Raw genomic sequence first — 23,963 nt, forward strand, 5'->3', positions numbered from 1 at the left:
GTAACATGTTATGTCCAGGTCCCATTGGTACACCTATTTTGTAAACAAAAACTATGCATTTGCATAAATATCCACAATCTAGTCGTTATAAACGCTCGTGTTAGTATTTTCTACCGCGAAGTATGGGCACGGTCTTAAAATGCGCTATCAATCAATATTACAACTTTATCCGTTCCGATACAATGAAGCGTGACAGAGCAAGGATTCATCGAGCAATAAAAAGTATACGTCAAACGTAAAATAACTGGCAGGGTAGGAAACAGGCGTGCAAATTACACATCACGTCGAACGTACAGTTACCATTGCCTGTTGATAATTTTGTATGCAATACGCCGATCTTCCAAAGCAATTGCAGGGAACGAAACGATCGAGTGATTAATAGTAAAACACCTTTAGTACCATACGTTTTCACGGTGTTGCTCGTAGCGTGAAAGAAGAGATGCTAAAAGATCACGGAAAATGTCTTCAAGAGATCGAAGGACGATGGAATAAAATTACCAGGCGTAAAATTATGTATCGTTATTGTCAGGATATGAACACAAGAAATCCCGTGACTATTTTCCGTGAAACATAAAAAGATATAAATGCAATCGTATCATAATCGGTTTACAGTGGAAACCCGATAACTTGAGTTTCGAGGGAAGAGAACACACAAATCTTTGAGTTGTAGAGGTTTCGATTTATCGGGGTTTCGAGTTTGCAAGAGAGGTTCGACGAACGTGCGACGGTAATTGTTCGATTTGCGAAGGTGTAAGCAAAGATAAATTCAAGTTCATAAAGTTGAAAAACTCGTAGATAAATAAACAATTGAGTGGATTAGAATCATAGCGGTGCAAGACACATTTTCCTTATTCTGAGAAACAGGGAGTATGAACATTCGGTCTCTAATTATAACAATTTTGATATATTAATAATCAAAGTCGATATAATATTCGCATATTACATTACTTCACCAGAACTTGAAAATATGTGTCAATGGAAAACAAGGAGAACGAATTGCAGCTGCTTCATTCTGCAAAGTACATTTCGGTGGATCAATTTTCACGCGCCACTGGAGGGAAATGCATCTGCGTGAACGAAAGGAACGGCGGAAGTGAATAATATCCAGATCGGGCTGTCCGAGTTGAGAAATTTAATTTCAATGCATGCACCGTTGCTTCGCGATATTTTCGAGATGAACATGCTAGCGGAGCGGGATTCAAGCCGACAGTTCGTTGGCGGTGTGCGCAACGCGAGCGTGTTCATAATCGAAAAACAGAAAAATGAAAGAAGTTTGCTGTCTGATCGTGACAACCAAGAGACCGTCTCGCCAATCTGTTCAAAGATTTCAGAGGTGATCTTATGAAACATATAGTCTGTATTACGATTGATAATATATCCGAAATCGAAGCAGCAAAGGAGAAATTAAAATATTATCTTCATCAACGAAGTTTGATATTTTGTATAAATAATTTATACTATTTTATTTTCAATATTCAAATAGTCTTACTATAACACGATAACCTAATAGCGTATAAGTTTATTTACCTTCCTACATTCCTCAAACATGGTTGTACAAAATGATATATTCAAATAAAATCATATATTCTGTCTCCATTGGTTATGTCCCCGACAATGATTATTTTTAATATCATAAACAATTATCTGTTTCAATTGTTTTTCATCTGTTCAATCGACGACTGTCATACAAGTAATCAAAGAAAGAAAAAAGACAAGTTCTAATAATAATTGTTATCTTCTTCTATATTGTTATCACAGGTTCATCATAAAACTTTGTTTATGGCTTCGATAATGTTAAATTTTCGGATAAGTTTATTTTATAAGTATTGATAAAATTGTGAGATGATACTATTACAATCAATGGTTTTCATTTTATGAAGACATGAAATACAATCTTGATAGTCTGCATGGATTTAATTCATAAACCGCACAAAACTCATTCATACTTCATTTCGAAATCAGTATGGAAGTGAACGAAACTCTTGAAAACTGTAGCAGTGCTATAGTTATGCTCCGCAGTGTATAAGTGATATAGACGGTCTACAGGGTATCTGTTAATCGCCAGTGATTCCCTTCGCTTCGTTAAAAAGAGTTGCTTCCTGAACGACGATTTCGTTGATAAAATCAGGCCACTTTCACTGCAAAACGGTTAATTTACGAGCAAAACCGGAGCGCAACGTTCTCCGACTTGGCGGGGAGAACAGCGTGGCGCGGCGCGATGGGGAACACGCAAGAAGGCGAAGCAAACTCCGCACCACGCCGCAACCAGAGAAGACAAGGAGAGGCCGCGGCATGGCGTTCGCTTTCTTCTCGCTCATAGAGCTAATTGACCGGATCGAAAGATGAACGTCACGAGCGTTCCAGCGACAGAGGACGATCCTCCCTTGGTGCGTGGTACTAAACGGAGCAAATGTTGAACGGTGTGAAACGGAAACGAGCGAAGAAAAGAACGGAAGGAGAGAAGAAGTGGCTAGTATGCGTGGGATGTCGGCAGAAGTGGTGCATTCACACCGACAACCATAGTTGGTCTTCTCTTTTTTCCTCTCGATCCTTTTGCGAGCGCAATACAGACGGTGTCAAATATTAAATTACTCAATATGTGTAATAAGGTGACCTTGCGAATGCGCGCGTTGCTTTCGGTAATCTATGAAGCTTGAAGTGAGATTTCATTGAAGTTTTATTAAAAGATTGCGAGAGAGATTTTAAAAAATTCGATTCTTTGTCTTCAACCTTTTCTCGAATAAGTAAGAAAAGAAACCCTTTTTTGAAAGTTTCAAGCTAATTCCGACTAAAATGCGAAGCTAGATTAAGCTTGATCAATGCGTTAATGTTAAAAACATAAAGAAACTGCACATGTAATTTTCTTGAAATCAGGTTTTTTAAAAACTTACAGTAGAATCTCGGTTATTCAAATTAATGAGAAGAACGCGAACGTTTGTATAATAAAACAGTTACTTAGATATAGTGTTAGATCGACCCTTGCCTGTACAATCCGAGTATAATCTTTACGCGACAGAGAGATACTTCTCTGTGTTTACATTCCCCCTCTTACTAGCTGCCCCCACTGCCGCAGCTGTCAGTCGTTATTGGCCAAAAATGGTGACGAAGATCGACGGCAGCCAATAGTGACTGACAGCTGCGGCAGTGGGGCAACTAATAAAAGTGTGAATGGAACTTGTTGCTTGAGGACTATTTTTACTTTTTCTTTAGTAATTTTTAGTAACTCTTGAGACAAAATATCACAAAATTGCTTCGGATTTCCATTCTATGTACAATTTGGTGTCGATTAATGTCTCATGAAAAGAAATTTATATGAAATATTTTAAACAACTAATATTGTGGACACTTTGGTTGCACACACAAGGATAAGATCCTCACTGATTTTTGCAATGAATAGTATTACATATGCACCATCTTCGATTAATGTGTCAACAAGTGAAATTTGTCCTTTTAATAGTGAGTTCAGGTATTGGAGATTCAGATAATCGAGATTCTACTTGTATAGCATTAGAGAACTGTCATGGATCTCTGTCGAATAGGGTTTTGCTCCTGAAATACAAGCTACGGAGAAAATTCTATCCTCGTATCTGTATACAGTAAAGACTCTGTTATCCGAACATTGATTTTTGTAATATTCTGGTGTCCAAACGTTCTACTACTACAAACTATCATTGCATTACTTAGATGCAGTATCACCTGGTAGAGAACTTGAGTGAAATTTTTCGATAATAGAACATTTTGGTACCAGGATATTATAAAACTAACGTTCAGATAAGAGGTTTTCTACTGTATTTATATTTAGCCGCTTTAGAGAGAAATAAGGACACTTCGATTTAATATTCTATATATTTTATCAGCTTACCAAACATATTAATCACAAAACTGAATAATAAAATTTACATTATGTGTTCAAAACTTGCACATTATACTATATATATTCAAAACTTTACATTATAGCACACTCGGTTATTGCAATTTTGTTCCACGTATTTTATAAAAGTAATTAATTAATTTTTCAATAAGAAGATATAATACAACATGTAGAATTCGGTTCAGCTGCACGTTTGCAACACTATATTTGCATTTAATATGACCTATTTGTTCATATACGTATACAGTAAACAATCTTTTAATTGATGAAGGGGGATATGATCTGTACAACATTTATAATGCTGGTAAAACTGGTTTAGCATGGAAGTCACTGCCAAGAACAACGTTAACTTCACGTCGTGAGACACCAGCTCCTGGTCGTAAATTTAAAGGACCGCGTTACGTTGCTAGTTTGTGCAAATTCTAAAGAGTCTCATTGATTGCCAGTCATAACACAACACGGTCCGAGCTGCTTGTGCGAAAGCTTTTGCGTGTAGCCGGCATATTTTAAGGTACTTTATATAGTAATCATTTTACAATTCAATTATAACTACTTCGCTATTTTATTATTTTATTATGTCCCGTTTACTAGGCATTTTCTATGTTATTACTTACGATGTAATGTTTGTACTTTCCTTCATATTACAATTACATACACACATGTTGTAACACATATGTGTAGGTCGCTAGCATTTATGGCACAATGTGTGAAAGCTTATTTATGTCTCCGACATCTCACGAGCATTCAAGGAAAAATATACAGTAAATTCTCCCTAATGAACGCTCAGATTGTGCACAAAAGTGGACAATTTGGGAAGATACGATTATTTGAGTCTCGCGACTCGTTTTTATAGCTACCGATTGTCAACAATTATAAAAACGAACCGCAAGGCTGGAATAATCGTATTTACTGTAATCAGTAAAAGTAAAAAACCGAGATGTTTCACACATACTAACGTGAGTATTATGATTGGTTAGCGAATTATTTCGTACCAGAAATTACAGAGCAACAAATGAAAAATAGTTGCCGAGAGAAAACGCTGTTGCTAGTAGATAAAGTTACTTCGCACACTTCCTGTAAGATTTTAAATGAAATCGATGCGAGTTACGCCCGCAAATATTTTCTATTCCAAATTCGAATTTTACGAGACAACGTTCGCCGCATATTCAAATGTTCTGAAACCATTCAATTTCTTCTATCTGTTTACGAGAAAATTATTATGATATTGACACATTCTCTCTTGCCTTCTTTCTATCTATAATTGTTATTACAGTTATAATGAATTATTATAAAAAATAAACAATATTAAAAAGGGATTTAAATAGTTTGTAAATTTTATTCAGAATAATTTTAACGATGTTAAACATATTTTTTCTTAATTTCATTGTATCTGAGAAAAAGGATATCTTTCAATATTTATGTAATAGTAGCGTTACTTACTTACTCTGTTCTATTACAAATGAAATAATGTTCGCATTTATATAAACATATTAAATAAAAGCAGAAATATTTTAGTTTTATTTTGTAATAAGTTCTCGCGTAGAATTGCACTAGATTAAACGGTGCCAAATAAATTATTTCAAATACAGTATTTCCAGTTTTCATCTGAAATAAGATTTTGCCTAGATACGATCTTGATGTTCGTTGTAAATAACTATGAAATAACCGCTATCGCTGCGGGATATTTGCGTTGGCCTGCGACAGTATTTAGTTTTACGCGATGCAACGCGACGTGTTGCTTGCTCTTCTCACCTACTTCAACTGGTGACACCTTAAATTATGATCCACGGTGTATATCGAACTCGATTCCATCCCTAGTGCATAGAGTTCCAAGCTCCAGCCACTGGGTAGTAGCGCGTCACCCGAACAACCGGAGGACCTTGGCGAGGGAAAATAAATAATAGCGAGCGACCTTCGTAGTCGGCCGCGAGAGAGAAGTTAATTGCTCTCCACGTGGCTGCGCTACCGCGTCGTTCGAAAATAATATCCCAAGATCGGTGTAATGGCACTGTTACATGGGACGTTTCACGGGCCACGGCCTCGCCGCGCCGCGCCGCTTGTTCTTGACCACCGTTTTTTTCCCTCGTTTTCACCACTATTGTCGTCGGACATAGCTATTGATACCGACACCTCGAAAACATTATAAAGCATGGCGATTCCATAGGCTGAATCACCGTGCAACTTTTCTTTTTTTCTAATAGTCAATCAGGAAATAGCCTCGCGTGTTTTATAAACACGAACTATGAAACATATCGTGAATTTTCAAACGCACTGATACTTATTAGTAGGCAGCGGTTCGTTGCGTAAAATTGATATGCAAAGTATGCAAAAATATATGAGAACTACATGCAACATATACAATGCAAAATGACGAAACCAATTATAAATTGTGTACATATTTTCATTTGTTTTTTATTGTAATTTGCATTATAATATGTAACTATGCTTTTTCCATGTTGTCAACGATAAATTGATGACTTTTCTCGCTGAAGATTAATTTGTATTTCGAAAATGTTCATTCAACCTCACAGGACGTAATTGGCGCATACGTGTATTTTTTCCAATATCTTGCATCAATTTCGTATGGTCCTTCGGTAGTGCATGCATATCGGATTTTGTTGTTCTACCACTTATTTAGCATTATTTCTTCATAAACACCAGACACCTGTTGAAGCTCTTTGGTAATATCAGTAATTAATTTTGATCGATGTAGGAGACCTTTTGTTACGAATTTTGCTGTGGTAACTGGCAATCTCAGGGAATTAGTTGCAATATAATTTAAGTCATCGAATAATGTTTAAGTTTTCATAAATTCTCTAATCTAATGCAAGTAACTCAAATATTTTTGAAATGTTAGAAGGATTAGATTACTAGACAATGTCTAAAAAATTGTTTTAAAAGATTACAATAAATTAAAGTGACGAAAGAAATAAAAAGTGTGCATTCTTTTAGTTAATTATGTGAGTCAAAAATTCAAAAATTTGAACACACTAAAATCGTTTAGAGTGTATTTTCAAAATCGTTTAACTTCTCCCTTCTTATTTTAGAAATTTCTTGATATGATATATTTAAAAATATAAGTATATTATATTATATTATGTATAAAAAATTCGGAGAAATGCGTTATGCACTATCATGGATTATGAAAGATAAAATTTTGCAAGAAAAACGGTCTGCTAAAATCTCAGTGTACACCATAATAGTTCGATCATTATACTTAAGATATGCGGTGGGTAACCGAGAATTTCTTCTTGCCGCATCTTTCATTTTTCCTATCTCCCAGGTTGCAATTTGTGGCGAATGCACTTATTCGTTTTTAGCGGCAAGATGCTTTTAATATCGAAACGTGCTAAAATTCCAACAATTTAATGGTTTCCTGTAGGCTTTAGAAAGAACAACATTCTTAATTTTTATGCACAATTTCTTAAAGAGCTTTGACGAAAAAACTAGAACAGGTGTCCGCTTATTCTGTCTCTAGAATCATAACAAAAATTGGCAGAATAATCATTGTTTCATAAATACTAATATTAAAACAGGATTACTAATTTGTAAAAAAATCTGATTATCCAAATAGGATACGTTGTAGGTAATTAATAATTCGGATTAATAATTCGTTTTATTAAAATCGGCGATCCTACGGATGCGGCCTCCCCTTGCGAGTGTATTTATAGTACTGCATTTTAAGTAAATCTGTTCTGAAAATAAAAAATAAGTAATGAGAATATCATCAGGATACGTCTAGCAAACGTGCTTATTGATTTTATTGTAAATAGTACCCCGTAAATACAGAACCGATGAAAAAATGAAAAATATTCCAGTTATCCGTGAAGAAACACATTAGCGTTGCACGAGTAAGCGCGGTAACCGTGATCTCGGTGAACCGTCTTCGACCCTCTTTCAATCCTAACGTTTACGATAGTCTAATTAGAGTGGCATGCAACGACGAAACATTAATGTTTCTACGATCGCCGGTTGTGCGGTTCTATGCCGATACGGCATTCGGGTCGTTGCATTCGACACGACCTTCGAAGTTCATTGAATAGGTTCTTGCTCTTACCTTTATGACGAAGCTTGTACGGGTGCACACGTCGGGCCGGAGAAACGACTGGTGCGGAACAAGCAAATGATCCAAGAAAAAGTTTTAGCTCCCCTCCGTGCCGTCATCCTGTTAAATGGTCTCTCTCTCGTAAATCAGATGGCGTCACTTTTTATTCTGATTCAGTTCGATGATATTGAAACAATAAGTTCGTGGCTGAGCTTCGGGCGGCGCGGCTCGAAGGACAAGCATTGTTACAATTAACCGTGGAAATTACGAAATATAAACTTGGCCATTGTAGTGGCTATCATTGTGGCTATTACAGTGGTATAAATTATACATCGTCGTATTTATTTATATTTGAAAAGCTTTTAAAAGTGTAACTGTTGTACGAGTCGCAAGAATCAATTTCATATTCACAAAATGCAACAAGTCATATAAAATGAAAATACCGTGGATCAGAAAGACCGTTCTGGATTTAGAGTTAAAATGGCTTCGAGTGCGAAGGGTCAACTTTATTATATAATAGATACATATTTAATGCGTAACGTAACACGACACTCGTCACAGTATGTAGTAGAGGTGTCCGGCGTGGATGTAAACGTTGTTGGCGAAACGCGGTGTCGATAAAATAATTGTCGGACATCCAAATGTGTCGGTGGAAAACGTATCGTGGAAAACACGGTCGGTGAAGTAATTGTCGATGATTTCAACGGGCCCCATACGGTACAGTAAATAAGGAGACGATAATTTTGTAACAAGGGAAATGAAAAGAAACGCGAGTTCGTGCTTGGACTTGTTATGCTCGAGGAACGGGGACACAATTAGCCCTCGGGAACCTTAACATAACCCTAAATACAGTTCGATTTTTGTCTCGTTTCCGATCCAACTAACGGTCACGTTCATCGTGCTTCGATTGCGGGTCAAATTCTTCGGTTCGGAATGTGTACCAGGTGAAGGAGAGGTGCTTGGAGATGCGCCTTGAAATTTAGCTCGACTCTAAAAACCGCGGCGTCCGGCAGAAAAACGCGAACGCAGATGCCCTCCGTATTCGTTGCAACGTAGCAGCCCAATCTGCGCTTCGATCCACAAGTTTCCAAGTACGATTTACCGTTCAATCCTCCTGGACGGTTCACGCAGCCGATACCTCTTGGCTTTTTGCGGTTCGAAGGGGCAGCGATGAACTCGACATAAATCACTGACCAAGAAGAGCTGCAACGATGAAATTTATCCGGCAGGACGCTATCACGTCTGTCCGCGCGTCATGCGGGACGCGACGCGACGAATTCGATGCGAAATGCTTCTGAAAAACATGGAAACGTAAACGGAAAATTCGACAGGAAAGCGCGTATCTCTCTCCGAAGCAGTAGAATTCAAAAATACCATAAGGTATGATGTTGTCCTGTTCATTGTTTTTGACGAGTAGTGGAGAATGGGATAATAGTGATCACCGGGAAATTATGATCGACATTGTTATTATGAAATAGCAGTTCCAAAAATCGCCACTTTTTCTTTGTCACGTATTCTAACATCATCCTCCACATCCTAAAGTACCCTCACTCAAATGTTATTACGCTACTGTAAGATACGCGCCCAGTTTGTTTTCACGCGTTGCTCATGTATGATAATATTTTGTTTGCAAAACGTAAGGTGAACTAATTATGGCTGTATTAAACTATAGCTCTGTCATACAGGTGGAGGATTATATTGTAATTTAATGTAAATATATTTGATTTTTCTTTCTTATATTCGCTTTTAATAAATAATGCATACCTATGCGGGCAGCGGTTTTATTGACAACAGCATTTTTAAGTGCGAGAAATGTACTACTGGTAAAATAAAAATTTACAAACATCATTTATTATACTTTGCTTTGACAAAAAAATGTTTCGAACAAAAGTTAATTGGTACTCAGTCTTATATAAACATCGATATAAAAAAATCAAATAAAAAACTTGTTTTAAGTAAAAAATTAAAGTTACCTGGATTTTTTAATCGTTACTATATCTTTTTTATTTAATAATGTTATAGCTGACATCAAGACGAATTCAACGACCTATAGAAAACTGTTTTTACGTCTTAAAATAGCTAAAATCATCGTGAAGAGCTAATTCATCGACGCGAGACCCGAGTTCCCATAATAAAAGCTCAGTAATATGTTGAATAAATCGATTATGTGTGACGTCGTTGGTTCTAATAAGTGTAGTTCGGATAAATGCATCAGTCGATGCACTTATGTATTCTCCATAAAAAAAATATTAGGTGTGTCAGGTCAAAAATGTTTCAGTTTAGAAGTTATGACTATTTGCTCTGAATGTCCACGTACGCGAAGCACTGCGCGGTGTGCAACGCCTTCTTAAAATTGTATTACAACGCGTTGTATTTGGCGGGATACACGAATGGACCTCCAACGACAAGGCTGTCGCTAATATTGTGTAATCCGATTTGATTGCAGACGGAACAATGTTTAAACGGCTATCAAAGTCTCGGCGTCATAGCGCCGACGACGTCGCCCTTTCGTTATCCAGCCCGTCGACCCTGGACGAGCCGCCGGGGACGTCGACGTCGACGTCGCCGTCGCGGGAGAACTGTCAGAACATCAGCCCTGCCGCCCTACTGAGGGTTTCGAGGACGAAGTACAGCAGGAGAAGCTGCGGCGACGCGAGCGCGATGCAAGCGTTGCTCGCTGCCAAACCGGAGCAGGAGCAGGACGTCGCCGATGCCGATTACCAAATGGTCACCGCTGTCCCTGCCTTCATCGTCGAACATGAGCCCGAGAAACACCGAGGTAATTTGCGATCGAATCTGTCGCTGCCAATTAACCGGTCAGTGATCGATTAATTCGCGGGCGAAACTGTCGCTTCGAACCGGATTGAACTCTCTCGATGCCAAACACTCGCGATTCGGGAACGGAGATAACTGTATACCCTCGATTGAACCAATGGTTCTTCCACTTGTTTCAAGTACGAATAATCAATTATTTTCACAAGCGAAAATATGCTGCTTTCGTGTACGCGTACCAGAGACCACGTACTACTGGAGCTATCGCTCAAAAAACCAGGGTTCCCGTGAATGATTTAGACACAATTCTGCCGATGAAATACAAGAGGAATGTCAAGCATAATCGTTGGACCGAGGGGATCTTTATGCTGAATAGGAATTAATAGGAACGTTTCTCTTTCCTTATTGTTAGTCATTGCAGTAAGTCGAAAGCAATATATATAGCAATATAATAATATAAAAAATATTCGAACAGTATATAAGTACGTAACAATACAGTACATAAGTATATAACAGTAGTATAAGTTTGACTTCTACGCGATATATTTAAATAAATACACATTGAGGGGAAAACATCCTTTACGGTATATTAAAGTAGAATATATGTATAAATGTCAAAATTTCTAAATCTTTTAAATCGACTCTGGATTAAGAGAGTCGATCAAATTTTCAGCACTCATGTAAGTTACCGAGATCTACGAAAGGCATTTTTTAAATTTTTGTTATGGACTCGGATAAAAAAGTTAAAAAATGAGAGTCTTTTATTTTGTTTTGTCATTCCAAGTAAGAACAAAATTGTAACGAAGTAGTTTAGTCATTGTCTAGTATACTAGTCCCTCTACCATCTAAAACAAATTCATAATCGTTTATTCTAATTTTAAAAAAGTTATTGTGTTTTAAAAAGTGTCTGACTATTAATGGGAGTCACTGTACACGTTTCAAAAATCGCTGAGACACTCCAATGCTCGATAACGTGAATAGAAATATAAGAATTTGCAACTTGTTCATGCAAAACGATCACTTTGCACTATAAACTGAAAGCCTGTGATACGAAAATTATGAGAAATCGTGATGTTATGCGTGTAAAAACGAAATTTTTGCAAATGCGACTTCGAACCACTTTTAAATAAAAGCTGTCCAGCATGTCGCTATACTACTAGCTGTCATTATTACCGATTGATAATAGTAGTATACAGTCAAACGCGTTGGATTAGCGCGAAGTAACGCATCTGTGAAACACTTATTGTCCTTTTGGCAATCAGAAACGGTCATGGGATAAAAAGGTTAAAGCAACCTTACATATTAGTAACGTTCCACCGCATTTCAAGTCCGATACGATGTATTCGTATTAACGCGCGAATAAAAATACAGTAAGAGTGTAAGAGACCGTACGAGATATCATACCATTGTATCCAACACCGGAAACAATTCCGATGACAATGAAATTACGGTTATTGATCGTATACGGATATTACAGCGGTGGAAAAGATTAAGAGAGGCGTCATGATTTCGTATGTTAGACAGATTTTGCCAGATGCTGATTGCAAAGTGCAGATAGAATGGAAGCGTGATTTATTGCCTCTAAGAAAATCAAATCCTCTATAACTAAGAAGATAAATAAACGTCACAGGATTACACAGTTAGGCTGACAAACATTTGATTATCCGAGAATAAATCTAATGACTGCTACGCGGCTGGTATTAGCAATTGTTCGAACTTATTAACCACGGTCCATGGATTCTTAAATTGTCGCGACGTAATCGTCGGTCTCTAGGAAGTCCCTTCGAAACAGGTACAGTTAGGTCGATGTTCGTTTTTCTCCGGAGGTGTGTAACGTTCCGTGATTTCACGAAACCGACTCAGAATCCGCGATTTACCTTGGCCAGAAATTTCATCCCGACAAGCATTTCTGAAGCGTCAAACATGTATCTCTGACTTATCTCGCGTGGTCTTCTACATGTCGAAGGAGCGGAGCACTTGCGGTGCATATAGGAATGCGGCTCTCTTGAAGGTGTCCCTTGCCGGTGTATCGTGATGCAACGATCACGCAATTTGTAAATTATTATGGCGTAACCGCAGCTTGCGAGGAATGTGAGAAGTTTTGCACGGATACCGAGAATATGGTCCCAGTTTGAACGGCTGCCAAAGGTTTTCTCTTGTTCTGGACGCGGATTTCACCACACAAATCTCCAAGACGCATTCTATTTAATTTCTAATCGTACTTAGGGGGTTATTTAAGTCCAGAGCGCGTTTCTCTGGTATTTTTTTATATAAGAAACTGTGCATGGTGGTACGTCGTAGCAATGTAAGTAGCGTTTAAAAAGAGGACAGTAAATAACTGCTATCAGAAAAGCTGAAGTTATGTTTGAAGTTGTATCTATTCATGAATTAACGAAGAATAGTTTTAAATCGTATAAATTTTATTAAATTTGACACACCGAAGTGTATTCATGAATTCACGAGCATGACCGTTTAAGGGTTAATTATCTATCAGTCTTAAATCAGCTGACAACGTAATCGCTGAACGTAATTTTGTCATGTTTCCGGCCTGATTAATCAAACCACTCGTTCTTGTTAGTCCTATCGTGTTAATTATTATGATACTTATCACGTCCAGTGGTAACACATCGATCACGAACCGTGGTAACGGGCTCGAAAAGAATACAGTTAGCTGAGAGAGTATCCTTTTGGTCGTTACGGTATAACCTATGGCTCGATCAGCAACAAAAGTGTCTGATTTACAAAATCGGCAGGTTGCGCATGTAACGCACGTCCCGAACCAGAACGAGACATGGCCGGGCTCGTGCTGTGGAACGGGCTAGCTCGATCAAGGGAAGAAAAGAGAGGCGAAGAGAGCAATATGAACGCCACGATTTTCACATTCAAATGCGCTCGAAGACGCTCGGCTGCTCGCGGAGAAACGTGAAAGCTCGAGGGTCAACCGTTTAACCATTTGACTGCGGCGCACGTCAAGCTAAATTAACACTTTGCCAACCAGCCGAGCTGCGTTTTACCATACGCATGCCTTGCTTCGCGTTCCGTCATCTCAAAAGTGTAGCTAATCCTAGGAACACAGACGCATACACATTTTATGAGATATTTTTATTCGACTGATTTATGGTGTTGCGATCAACGATTTCACATCGATTTTTAAACCGTTTTCTGATAAGCACACTTCGAATTTTATGCATTTATGGGAAAATTACTATTACTGCACATGCATAATCAGTAGCTTCTAGTTAATAAAACAATCCTGATCTCTTCGGTGGTGTTTGATGCTTGGATCTTGAACTATTATATGTGTATGTACTTTACCAACCTTTCGTCTCTTTACGAGATGCGAAATGGGATTTCTATCTAATGGTTATGCTTATAACTGTCAGCATGTTTATAAAATGGCTTTAACCCCTCATTAACACGTTGATTACTCCATTGATCATATGTATTGTACATGTACATGAAAGGCGCAATTCTTCGTCCATTTCCGAAGATTAATTTTTGTTTGTATAATCTGATAGGATTAATGAAGCACTCGTTAGTGTGATAAATAGCCTGCGGTTTTCTATGTGTTTATTGGATTTCTAACGTAAAATGTAAAAAATTATTCATAGTTGCCATGCTCCCAGATGTATTTCCACAATTTTTAGAACAATATACCGAAATCTACGAAACGCACTGTTTAAATCTTTATTCTAAGCTCACATAAAAAACCGAAAAACAAAGTCTCTTTACCACATTTCTTTTATGACTCCAACCTATTGCAATTTTTTGCATATTATTTTAAGCATTGTCTGGAAAACTAGACTCATTTCTAGATCTCCAGAAAATTCAAGTCGTTTGGTACAATGTTCGAAAAGTTATACTGTTTTTAGAGGCACTGTACGTTAACTAAAGTACATGATATTTTCTGTAATAAAGAATCATTTCGTCGATGAAATCAATTTATTTCTCATTTTGACTTTTGTAAGATAACAAATGTAAACACTTTTGCAAAGATTGGTGTTAAAATTATAATTAACTAGGCTGCAGATTTTTATGCAAAATAAAACTTTTCTTCATAAATCTGTGTTCCTCGATGTCATACAAATTAAAGCTCCTACAGAAAAATGCTCCAAATAAATGTTACTCCTTTTTCAGGTAGAATTAGATTCTGGAATAAAAAGTATATCATTTCATTAAAAAAAAAAAGTAGATTTGACCTTTATATGTTCTCTGCACTAAATGTCTGGAACTTTTTTCTATTGTTACAGACAAACAGTTTTTATTTGCGTGCCTGTTTTAATTTCCCCACCCTGTACACATGCTGCAATTTTCATTGAGATCGGTTGACGCATAGTCAAGCTACAGCCGCTGAAAAATGTAAAAATTATCTGTTTCTGGTTGAAATTTGCGAAAAGCTGTTATTTTCGCAAATATTCAATATTCACAGCTGATAACAACGTCGGCCGATTTCAATGAAATTTTCAGCACGCATATAACATCGTTTCTTCATTTTTTGATTATCCCAACCAATTGCAATTTTTGAAAACAATTTTTCAACCATTGTCTAGTAAACTAATCCCTCTAACATTCCAAAAAAATTTAGATCGCCTGGCCCAATTATATAGAAGTTACTCCATTTTATAAGGTGTACGGAAACTCACTGAACTATCTGTATACATATTATGCGTGTCATGAAGCGTGTTACAAGTTGTCAGTTGTTGAGAGTAATTGGTAGAGAGAGAATGTGTGAGCGTTGCGGAGTATCGAAACTAGGGATGGGATCAAGTATATTGCAAGTATACTCGAACCTCTACGAGAAAGGTTCGAACCTCTTACTTTGACGGAAGAAGACAGTACTTTCAAATATACTCGAATCTCTACGAAATAGGTTCGAAACCCTTATAAGCACTTTGAATAAGAACACAGTACTTTCAAATATACTCGAATCTCTACGAGATAGGTTCGAAGTCTCTATAAGTACTTTGGCGAAGGCACTGTCAAGATTTAAAATTCATGTAAAAGTTTCGAATTTCCATAACATCGAAATACTTCTAAGTACTTCTAAGTACCTTTTCGAAACCTGGAAGTACTTACTCCAAGGTTCGATATCTTCTTCTATAAGATGAATACATTTCAAGTATAATCATTGAGCCTTTATTGTTTTTGGGTAGTAATCGAAACCCATGAGTATACCGGGTGTTTATTTTATCCTGCACAATTGAAATATCTTCGTTATATTTGCTGATATACAAAAATGTATTAAGACAACGTTGTTTAGTTCGAAGCTAATATAATATTATGATTCACATTTTTTTCTTTCAAGATCATTTTTTCGAAGTATTCAATGCTATCGCTATTATTTGCACATTAACCCATATTTTTTATAACGCAGCATTGTGGTGCACATCGAAACGAATTCCAAGACCCCTGGCACTATGACCTATAAATAACCTTGAATGGAAAAATCACACTGGTTTGAAGGCAATCAAGAAATTTACAAATTTTGGTTTTTCATAAGTAATAAACGAAAATATTTCAATGTTCATGATGAAATAAACACCCTATATATTAAACTTGATCCCATTCCTAATCGAAACGTCTATATTGTCCATTATTTATATCAAGGTACGCGGCTTTAAAATTTTGGTGCTGGGTGGCAGCAGATTATTATTATGTATAATTTACAAATTACTATTTAGTTTTCTAATCAATAAACATTCGAAAAAACAAGTGAGATCCGTCTAAAAATAGTGCATAAAAGAAGTATAAAAAGTATGTCAAGTACATAAAATGTCCGATAAGACAAAATTACTGTAAAATCATTTCCGAAAATATAGTAAATTCTCTCTAATTGTCTCTCAACTTGTAAACAAAAATGGACAATTTGAGAAGAAGAGTTACGATTATTCAAGCCTTGCGCCTCGTTTTCATAGTTGTTGACAATCGGCAACTATAAAAACGAGTCGCGAGGCTCGAATAATCGTATCTTCTCTTCCCAAATCGTCCACTTTTGTTTACAAACTGAGGGACAATTGAAGAGAATTTACTGTAATGGAAAAGCAAGAACAATAGGAAGGCATACAAAAAGAAAAGTGAAATCAAAATGAGCTGAAGCACATTCCATGTATCTTTTTTATTATTTAAATTTCTCTTTTCAATTAATTATAAAATTATAAAAGGGAGTAACAGGTAGACATATAAACTAATAAATTAAACTCTAGACGTAGTTGGCGGGCTCTTTCAGCAAAATCGCTATTCTTCAAATTGTTACATTTAGATTAATTGTAGAGAATCAATGTACCGAACAATAATCATTTCTTTCCGAAATCTAAATTAAATTAAAATCCAAGAAAATACTTGTGCACTCTTCTCGCAATTAATATACTTCTTTCTAAAGATAAATGTTAACATACTTCCATAATTGCCATATTGATTGTGTATATTTGACTCACATTCAGATACCAGCGTTCTTCATTGTGATATGTTAATTCTAGAGATCTGAAAGTTGGTTGATCATCCTTCCCAAATACTATTTATCTCGATCTGTTACTCAACATCCAAAGCTAATTAACTTGTCAAAAGACTTGAGAGGTTGATAGAAGCAATTATTCATCGACTGTAATTTGTCAAACGTTTCAAATTTCTTAAAGGCGAACGAAATGATAGAACCGAAGGTACGAGCGTCTTCCTTTTTTCTTTTACAGTGCCGTACAAAAAGCTAGCACACTTTAAAATTAATGTAATTTTGATTTATATAACATTACAACTTGCAAACTTGCATAATACCACTATAAACATACACAAATGAAATAGAATTTAATTCCGTCAGTCTAAACTATTTTATTTAAAGAAAAAGAATTTTTATGGAAATACAGTGGGACAAAATGATAGTACATATAATCAAAAATTATGAATAGCAACAAATACTTAATATATATTATAACAGCCACCATTCTCTTTGGCAAAGATTTATAGAACTTTTTAATAGTTTTTTGCATCAATTGCTTCCTCGCATCTTGAATGCATTTTTTTCATTCGGTAATGTTTTGAAATTGTCTGACATTTGCATATACTACTCGGTTTTGGTTGTAATGTTAAGTAAATCAAAATTACGTTAATTTTAAAGTGTGCTACCTTTTTGTCCGGCACTGTACCAGTGTATATAGTGAACACCGTTTTCTGTAGTGGCGAGTCTAATTGTAAGTGTCCTGAAACAAACCTACACGCTCTGATGGTTTCGGTGTCCTTTGTTTCACAACAACGGATTTCGAAGTACTGTTGCTCACAATTAAACTTCAAAAACGTTGCTAACAATTAAACTTCGCACGCGTTTACTAATCAAGCTCTAGTCATTTGCTTTGTTAGACCTCTAAACACGCGTACAACAGCTAAGCTAGTTTCAACGCTTTTTACCATACCCGTAAGGCATTTTTACACCTGCCGTGAGTAACGATAATATTTGAACACCTTTCAAAACAAAATAGCTTTCTTAATATTAAGATATCAGGCCCACTAGTTTACGAGACACTGCGTAAACAAATTTTTGCCATAGTAACAGTTGGTTGAAATGACAGATAAAATGATTTCTTGTCAGCTTTCGGAAATGTGAACAACGTTCTTTAAAGATTTCGATCATTTACAGGCGGCCATATGTTTAAGAAAATGTACGAATACTTTCTACATCCACTGTACATATTCAGTACGTACTACGTTCAATTTGCAGCGCGCGAAATGTGAACAGCAGCGTCTAAAATCATGATAATTCGCGCGCGTCATTCGGCGCAGTTAATGTCCACAGATATTTCGAAAATGATGAAAGGTGTAGGCGTAAAGTTCGCGAGGATGGTTTAAAGCCGCCATAAAATTCCGTCGTCGCAGCTTTGGTTTAATAGGCCATCGTTCTGTCCGTGTCACGGTACCTTCTTCGAGAATTAAATTGCGGATTGTAACGCGTTGTCGACTCCTATCCTCAGTTCTCTGCCAGTTGCGAGCAACGTCGCTATGTAAAGCTTTTTTCCCGTTTCCGTGTCGTTCGTTCCCTTAACGTGACGCCGCGTCGTGATTTTCAAAGCTGAATGACTGGTAGCGGAGAGGGTGGAGGATGGAACTGCACGAGGAATCTAATTGAATTACGCGAAGGTAATTTAATTGGCAGATTTTGTTTTCCCCTATTGGTTGACGTGCGAATATCTGGCTCGGCGCTGGGTTTCAATGAAAGCTATTTTCTCGACCGTGTGCGAGTCAGTTTGATACGCGCGTAATTCAGATGTTCCGGTTTAATGGATGTTTACGAGCTGTGTTAATAATCTGTCGCAAATGAATTACCTGGAAATTAATAACGGACTCGTCGTTACTTTCGCTCGAAAACTTTTCGTTTTTGTATTTCCATGCCAGAAGGAAAGTAACTATTAAATTTATTTATTTATTTATAGTTCGTTCTAATGTGGTCGTATTAATTGTGACGTTATTAGCGGTCACGTGTTTCACAAAATTATCAGAAATGATATGTAATAAGTAAACTGCAGATTATACGCATTTATAAAAAATCGGAATACTTGCCATTTAAAGCGATTTAAAGCGATTAAATGTGTTTATGAATGTCAGTGAATTAGTTTCTAAATAATTAGCTATGTATGTATTTGTGTAAATCGCGGATGTAAATTAAGTCATGTAATGTAAGTGGGATGGGTTTCACACGAGAAAGACGTAAAACTGTTAGCTAATCTTTTAACAAAAACATAATTTTATAATTTTATAATAATTAATATAGTCTTGGAATAATCTATAATATTTCATAATTAAATGAAAACCACGGAGACAAGGTCCTATGTCAATTCTATATTTAAAATACATACAACATAGACCGTTATTAAAGGTTTCCATTCCACTTTATTATACATATATAAACGTAAAATGCGTAAAATTCCTCGATAGTTGCAGTCCTGTTATTTTTAAAAGGCAATATAAATTAGTCTGCCAGTTACCGATGGTTCTAAGGCTAAAACACGAGATAAAATGCGCCTGTCGCATGGCAATCTGCCAAGCAGCAATCTCCGGTTGCTAGATCTAAAGGGAGCCTTCATTTAACAAATGTGTACACTATTATAACTTGCAAGCACCATATAAAAAAGCTAAATGGAAATTTTTAGATGATTCTTTAATAATCTACTTTCTAAAATTCTAATAAAATCTAAAATTCTTAATAATTTAATAAGGAATCTAAAGTCTAATTTTAAAACAATTCGCGTTTCATCGAGTTAACTATAAAAAATCTAAATTAATCTTTTTAAATAATCCTTTGTATCGAGTCATCTACAGTGAGGAGCAAAACTGACACCTTTTAAAACGGTATAGCTTTTTTGATATACTGGTCTAAATGACTTAAATTTTTCTGTAAATGTTAGAACCAACTCAATGTACAATGACTAAAATACTTTTCTTTTTAATTTTACTATTACTTAGAATAAAAGAAATATAATAAAACTCTTGTTCTTTTCACTTTTGTTATCTGAGCCTATAATGAAAATTTAAAAAAATTCATTTCATACTTCTCGGTCATTTATATACATGCTGAAAATTTCATTAGAATCGATTGACAAATAGTCAAGCTACTGCCACTGAAACATGTAAAAATTACCTGTTTTGGTAGAAATTTGTGAAAAACTACGATTTTTGTGATCTTTAATTGTTTACAGCTCGTGTCAAGGTCAACTAATTTTGATGAGTTTTCTCTAAGTAATAGCAAAATTTAAAAAAAATGTATTTTGATCACTTTACAGTGAATTAGTTCCTCTAACATTTACAGAAAAATTCAAGTCATTTAGACCAATTTTAAAGAAATTATACCATTTTAAAAAATGTTGACTCAATTTTGCTCTACATATTGTATAAGAAATTAGCCAAATTGGTAAATATCAACTAGAAAAATGTAAACTTTACTAGTTAAGAAATAAATTGAGCCGAATAGAATGATGTTACCGAGAGTAATTCGACAAATATTTTGATTCAACACCATTAGCAAGTCTGTATCCACTTGTATTGTGCGCGACAATAAAAACGCTTCTTAATCGCTTTTTGATACGGAAACCAATTTCCTCAATTTGCATGCCGTGTATCTACCCGGCTCGACAAGAATGACAGCAGTCATTTTCAGCGAGTCCACGCGAGGTAATTATTAGTCCATTGAATGCCCTTTCGTAGTTGATTAATCAAGGAACTAATTAATCAACGATAAAGCAATGATGCTGACGCGTCATTGAGGCTGGGCCGGACATGGCGCCGATAGGCACGCATGCAAATACACGCGCGAGTCGATTGTGCACGCCGATCCACGGATGCTACTCGTTACCTTAATGAGAATGTAAGGCATTGCACTTGTCACGGTACATTCGACTTCTAATGAATTTTCCCGTTTCGTACCCGAAGATTGATTTGAGGAATTACTTACCGCCTCCCCATTGTTCGCTTTTATCTTTCAATTTGCATCGCGATAGGAACGCGTCTAGACAACAGTGCGGCTGATATCAATGTCTGGTATGTTTGAATGACGATGAATAATCGATATTACGCCCCTCGCGCTTCTCCTCGACTGGGTTCAATTAATTCGATGACAGGAAAATTAGATGCCGCGATCATGCGTAAAAATTCACGTTCATTATATTTTACAGATCGATCTTAATGTTAAAATATTTAAGAGAGCATTTTCTAGTGTAAATTTCGTTTTCGTTTAACTTCCTTTGGTATTTTTCTTGAAAATAATAGAACACCTTTTGCACTTACATTTACAAAGTTTATTTATACGTGTTTCAATAATATTATATTTAAACATTTTTTGGATGAAAAAATTAAAATTACTGGCATTGACTACTTTGAAACATAGTCGAATTTCAAAAAAAAAGTACCCTAATTGCGGCCATTTTGTTTATCTCAACGTGTAAGATTCGTAATTAGTACGAGTTTGGCTATAGCAATTACTAGAACAGAAGGAAAATGTAGATACTTACAAAATATGGCGACACTTTGAAATTTGATTGCCGATTTTTACTATTAATTTTTAAATATTGGGAGCCTAGAAATATGTGATTAACAAAAAGATTTTAGTTGTTTGTAATACAGAGATATCATGGATATCGTTTTGAGAAACAGTTGCGAGAAAAATACATCTAAAGTTTTGTATATTGTTTTGTATATTAATATATAAATTTTTTATATTAATACTTTGTACATAATTCATATTATGAATGATCAACAGGCTGTAGCTTTCGTAATTTAAAGAATTCAGACATAAGGTTCTGTATAAGACGTATGTATAAACCTATGTTCTTCAAAAAAGTGTAAAACAAAATCGAATTTTTCAAAGATTCACACTAAAATACCCTCTTAATCTACATCAGAGCTCAGAATTAACGGCACGCAACATGACGATCTCGAGGGCTACGCCTCCTGACTCCCGTCGCCCGGCTCAGAGCATTATACGCGTATAGTAATAACTATTCATGGCACATTAGAGAGACGCTCGTTTATTTATGGAGGAACAAACATAATGCGCTTCTATAGATTTAGATCTATTTTAGACATTATACGGGGGTTTATACAGGGGTGTTTAAACATATTCAGGGTGTTTTTTTACCCTGCGCATTCAAATATCTTCAAAAAAACACCCCGTATAAATACCTAGAATTTTATTTAGTATAAATTAAACAAATTTTAGTACAAATTGCAACCTTCTAGATCTAATAACATTTCAATTTAGTCAGCATTTGTCTGTTTTCAAGAATTTAACGCAGCTTAAACGAACAATGAGTATACAATAGTTGTTTGAGAAAGGAAGTGTGACAAAGAAATTTAGTGCTACGATCACATACTGGAAAATATATATACAGTAATAAATTAAGTAGTAACATCAACATTACCATAAATACAGTAACATTGACGTTAAAATAAATACACAATAACATTTACATTAATGAAAGTACAATAAAACTAATATTAATATAAATGTAATAACATTAACGTTAACATAAACACAAGAAAATTAACATTAACAAAATAATAACATTTGCATTAACAAAAGTACAATAATATTAACATTAATATAGATTTAACAATATTAACGTTAACGTAAACATAAGAAAATTAACAATAACGAAAGAAGAATGACATTGTCATTAAAAAAATGACAACAACACTAATAACATTAACGGATTGAAATATTCGATCAGATGACTTCGATTTAACAAATGTCTCGTGTCACCTAAACACGATGCTGCTCATCACGGTACGTTCTCGCACAATAAATGCATAAATGAGACTGCCGGAAGTGCCGAAACGTTTCAACTTCCAAGTAACCTAATAAATCATCGTACACGTCGTTCAGTCGGCAGGAAAAACACTGCGCCGAAGTAGATTTAAGATCTCTAACGAGATTCAAACTCATTTTCCCGAGATAAATCGCTGGTTCCATTTGCAGCATAGTTTTCGTCACGGGCCGTGTCTAAACGATCACGCGAACTTCTCTGTTCGCTGTTCGCTGTTCGCGTGGATTGACATAATCTGTCGCGTTAACGAAGCCCTATCGCAAGCTGGTAGTCGGCCTGTCGTACATACTACCGCGTGCATTATCGCGAAACACGTGTACCCGATACCTGAGCAGCCTGACAATCGCTTGGCATCGTATAAGAGGGAATGGCCTCGGCCCCGGCCCCGTTAACCGGGGTGACACCTCGAAAAAGTAGTCCCAAAATACGCGGAACCAGCTCGAGTCTGTTACTCGAGTTCCTCGTTGTCGTTCCTGGGGGCGACCATATGTCGACCGCGGACGAGGATGCCGCCGGGTGGTTTTTCGTACTACGAGATGGCCCGGTATCTCATCCACCGACTCTTCTTGTGGCCCTTTATTGGAACGCGCACAGCTGAAGGCCCGGCATCGCGGGCTGGACTGGATTCCGGGAAATCTTCCGAGCCTCCCTCTTTTCATCGATTTACTGTTAGACAGGGCCGGGGAAAAATGGAAAATTGAAATCAGCGCGAACGAATCAGCACACGTCACGTTTACTCAGGGTTGGGGAAAGATAGATTTTTGTGTGTGTATGAATTAGTAAATAGACTATAAATATTTTTATCTTCTCGTGTAATACAGAATTTGGTAAATACTATTAATAGTAACACATTGAGAAATACTATTCTGAAATAAATATTTCATTATAATACAAGAAATATAAATATTAAATATAATTATTAAATAAAGGAATATAAATATAAGAAAATGATACTTCATCGAATAGTAATATTTTA

At 36.1% G+C, this 23,963-nt stretch overlaps 1 protein-coding gene across 3 annotated transcripts in view; it reads left to right on the forward strand.

Moving 5' to 3' along the window:
* The window catches only part of LOC117225183 (uncharacterized), a 154,575-nt gene that overhangs the window by 118,099 nt on the left and 12,513 nt on the right, over nucleotides 1-23,963 (forward strand). For all 3 annotated transcript variants that reach the window (XM_033478515.2, XM_033478516.2, XM_076527239.1), the window contains one exon: nucleotides 10,363-10,695. In XM_033478515.2, coding sequence (XP_033334406.2) covers nucleotides 10,371-10,695 — 325 coding nt within the window. In that variant the 5' untranslated portion in view covers nucleotides 10,363-10,370. The remainder of the gene's footprint in view (nucleotides 1-10,362; nucleotides 10,696-23,963) is intronic.

The sequence above is a fragment of the Megalopta genalis genome, chromosome 17 (genome assembly GCF_051020955.1).
Source record: "Megalopta genalis isolate 19385.01 chromosome 17, iyMegGena1_principal, whole genome shotgun sequence".
Taxonomy (NCBI): domain Eukaryota; kingdom Metazoa; phylum Arthropoda; class Insecta; order Hymenoptera; family Halictidae; genus Megalopta; species Megalopta genalis.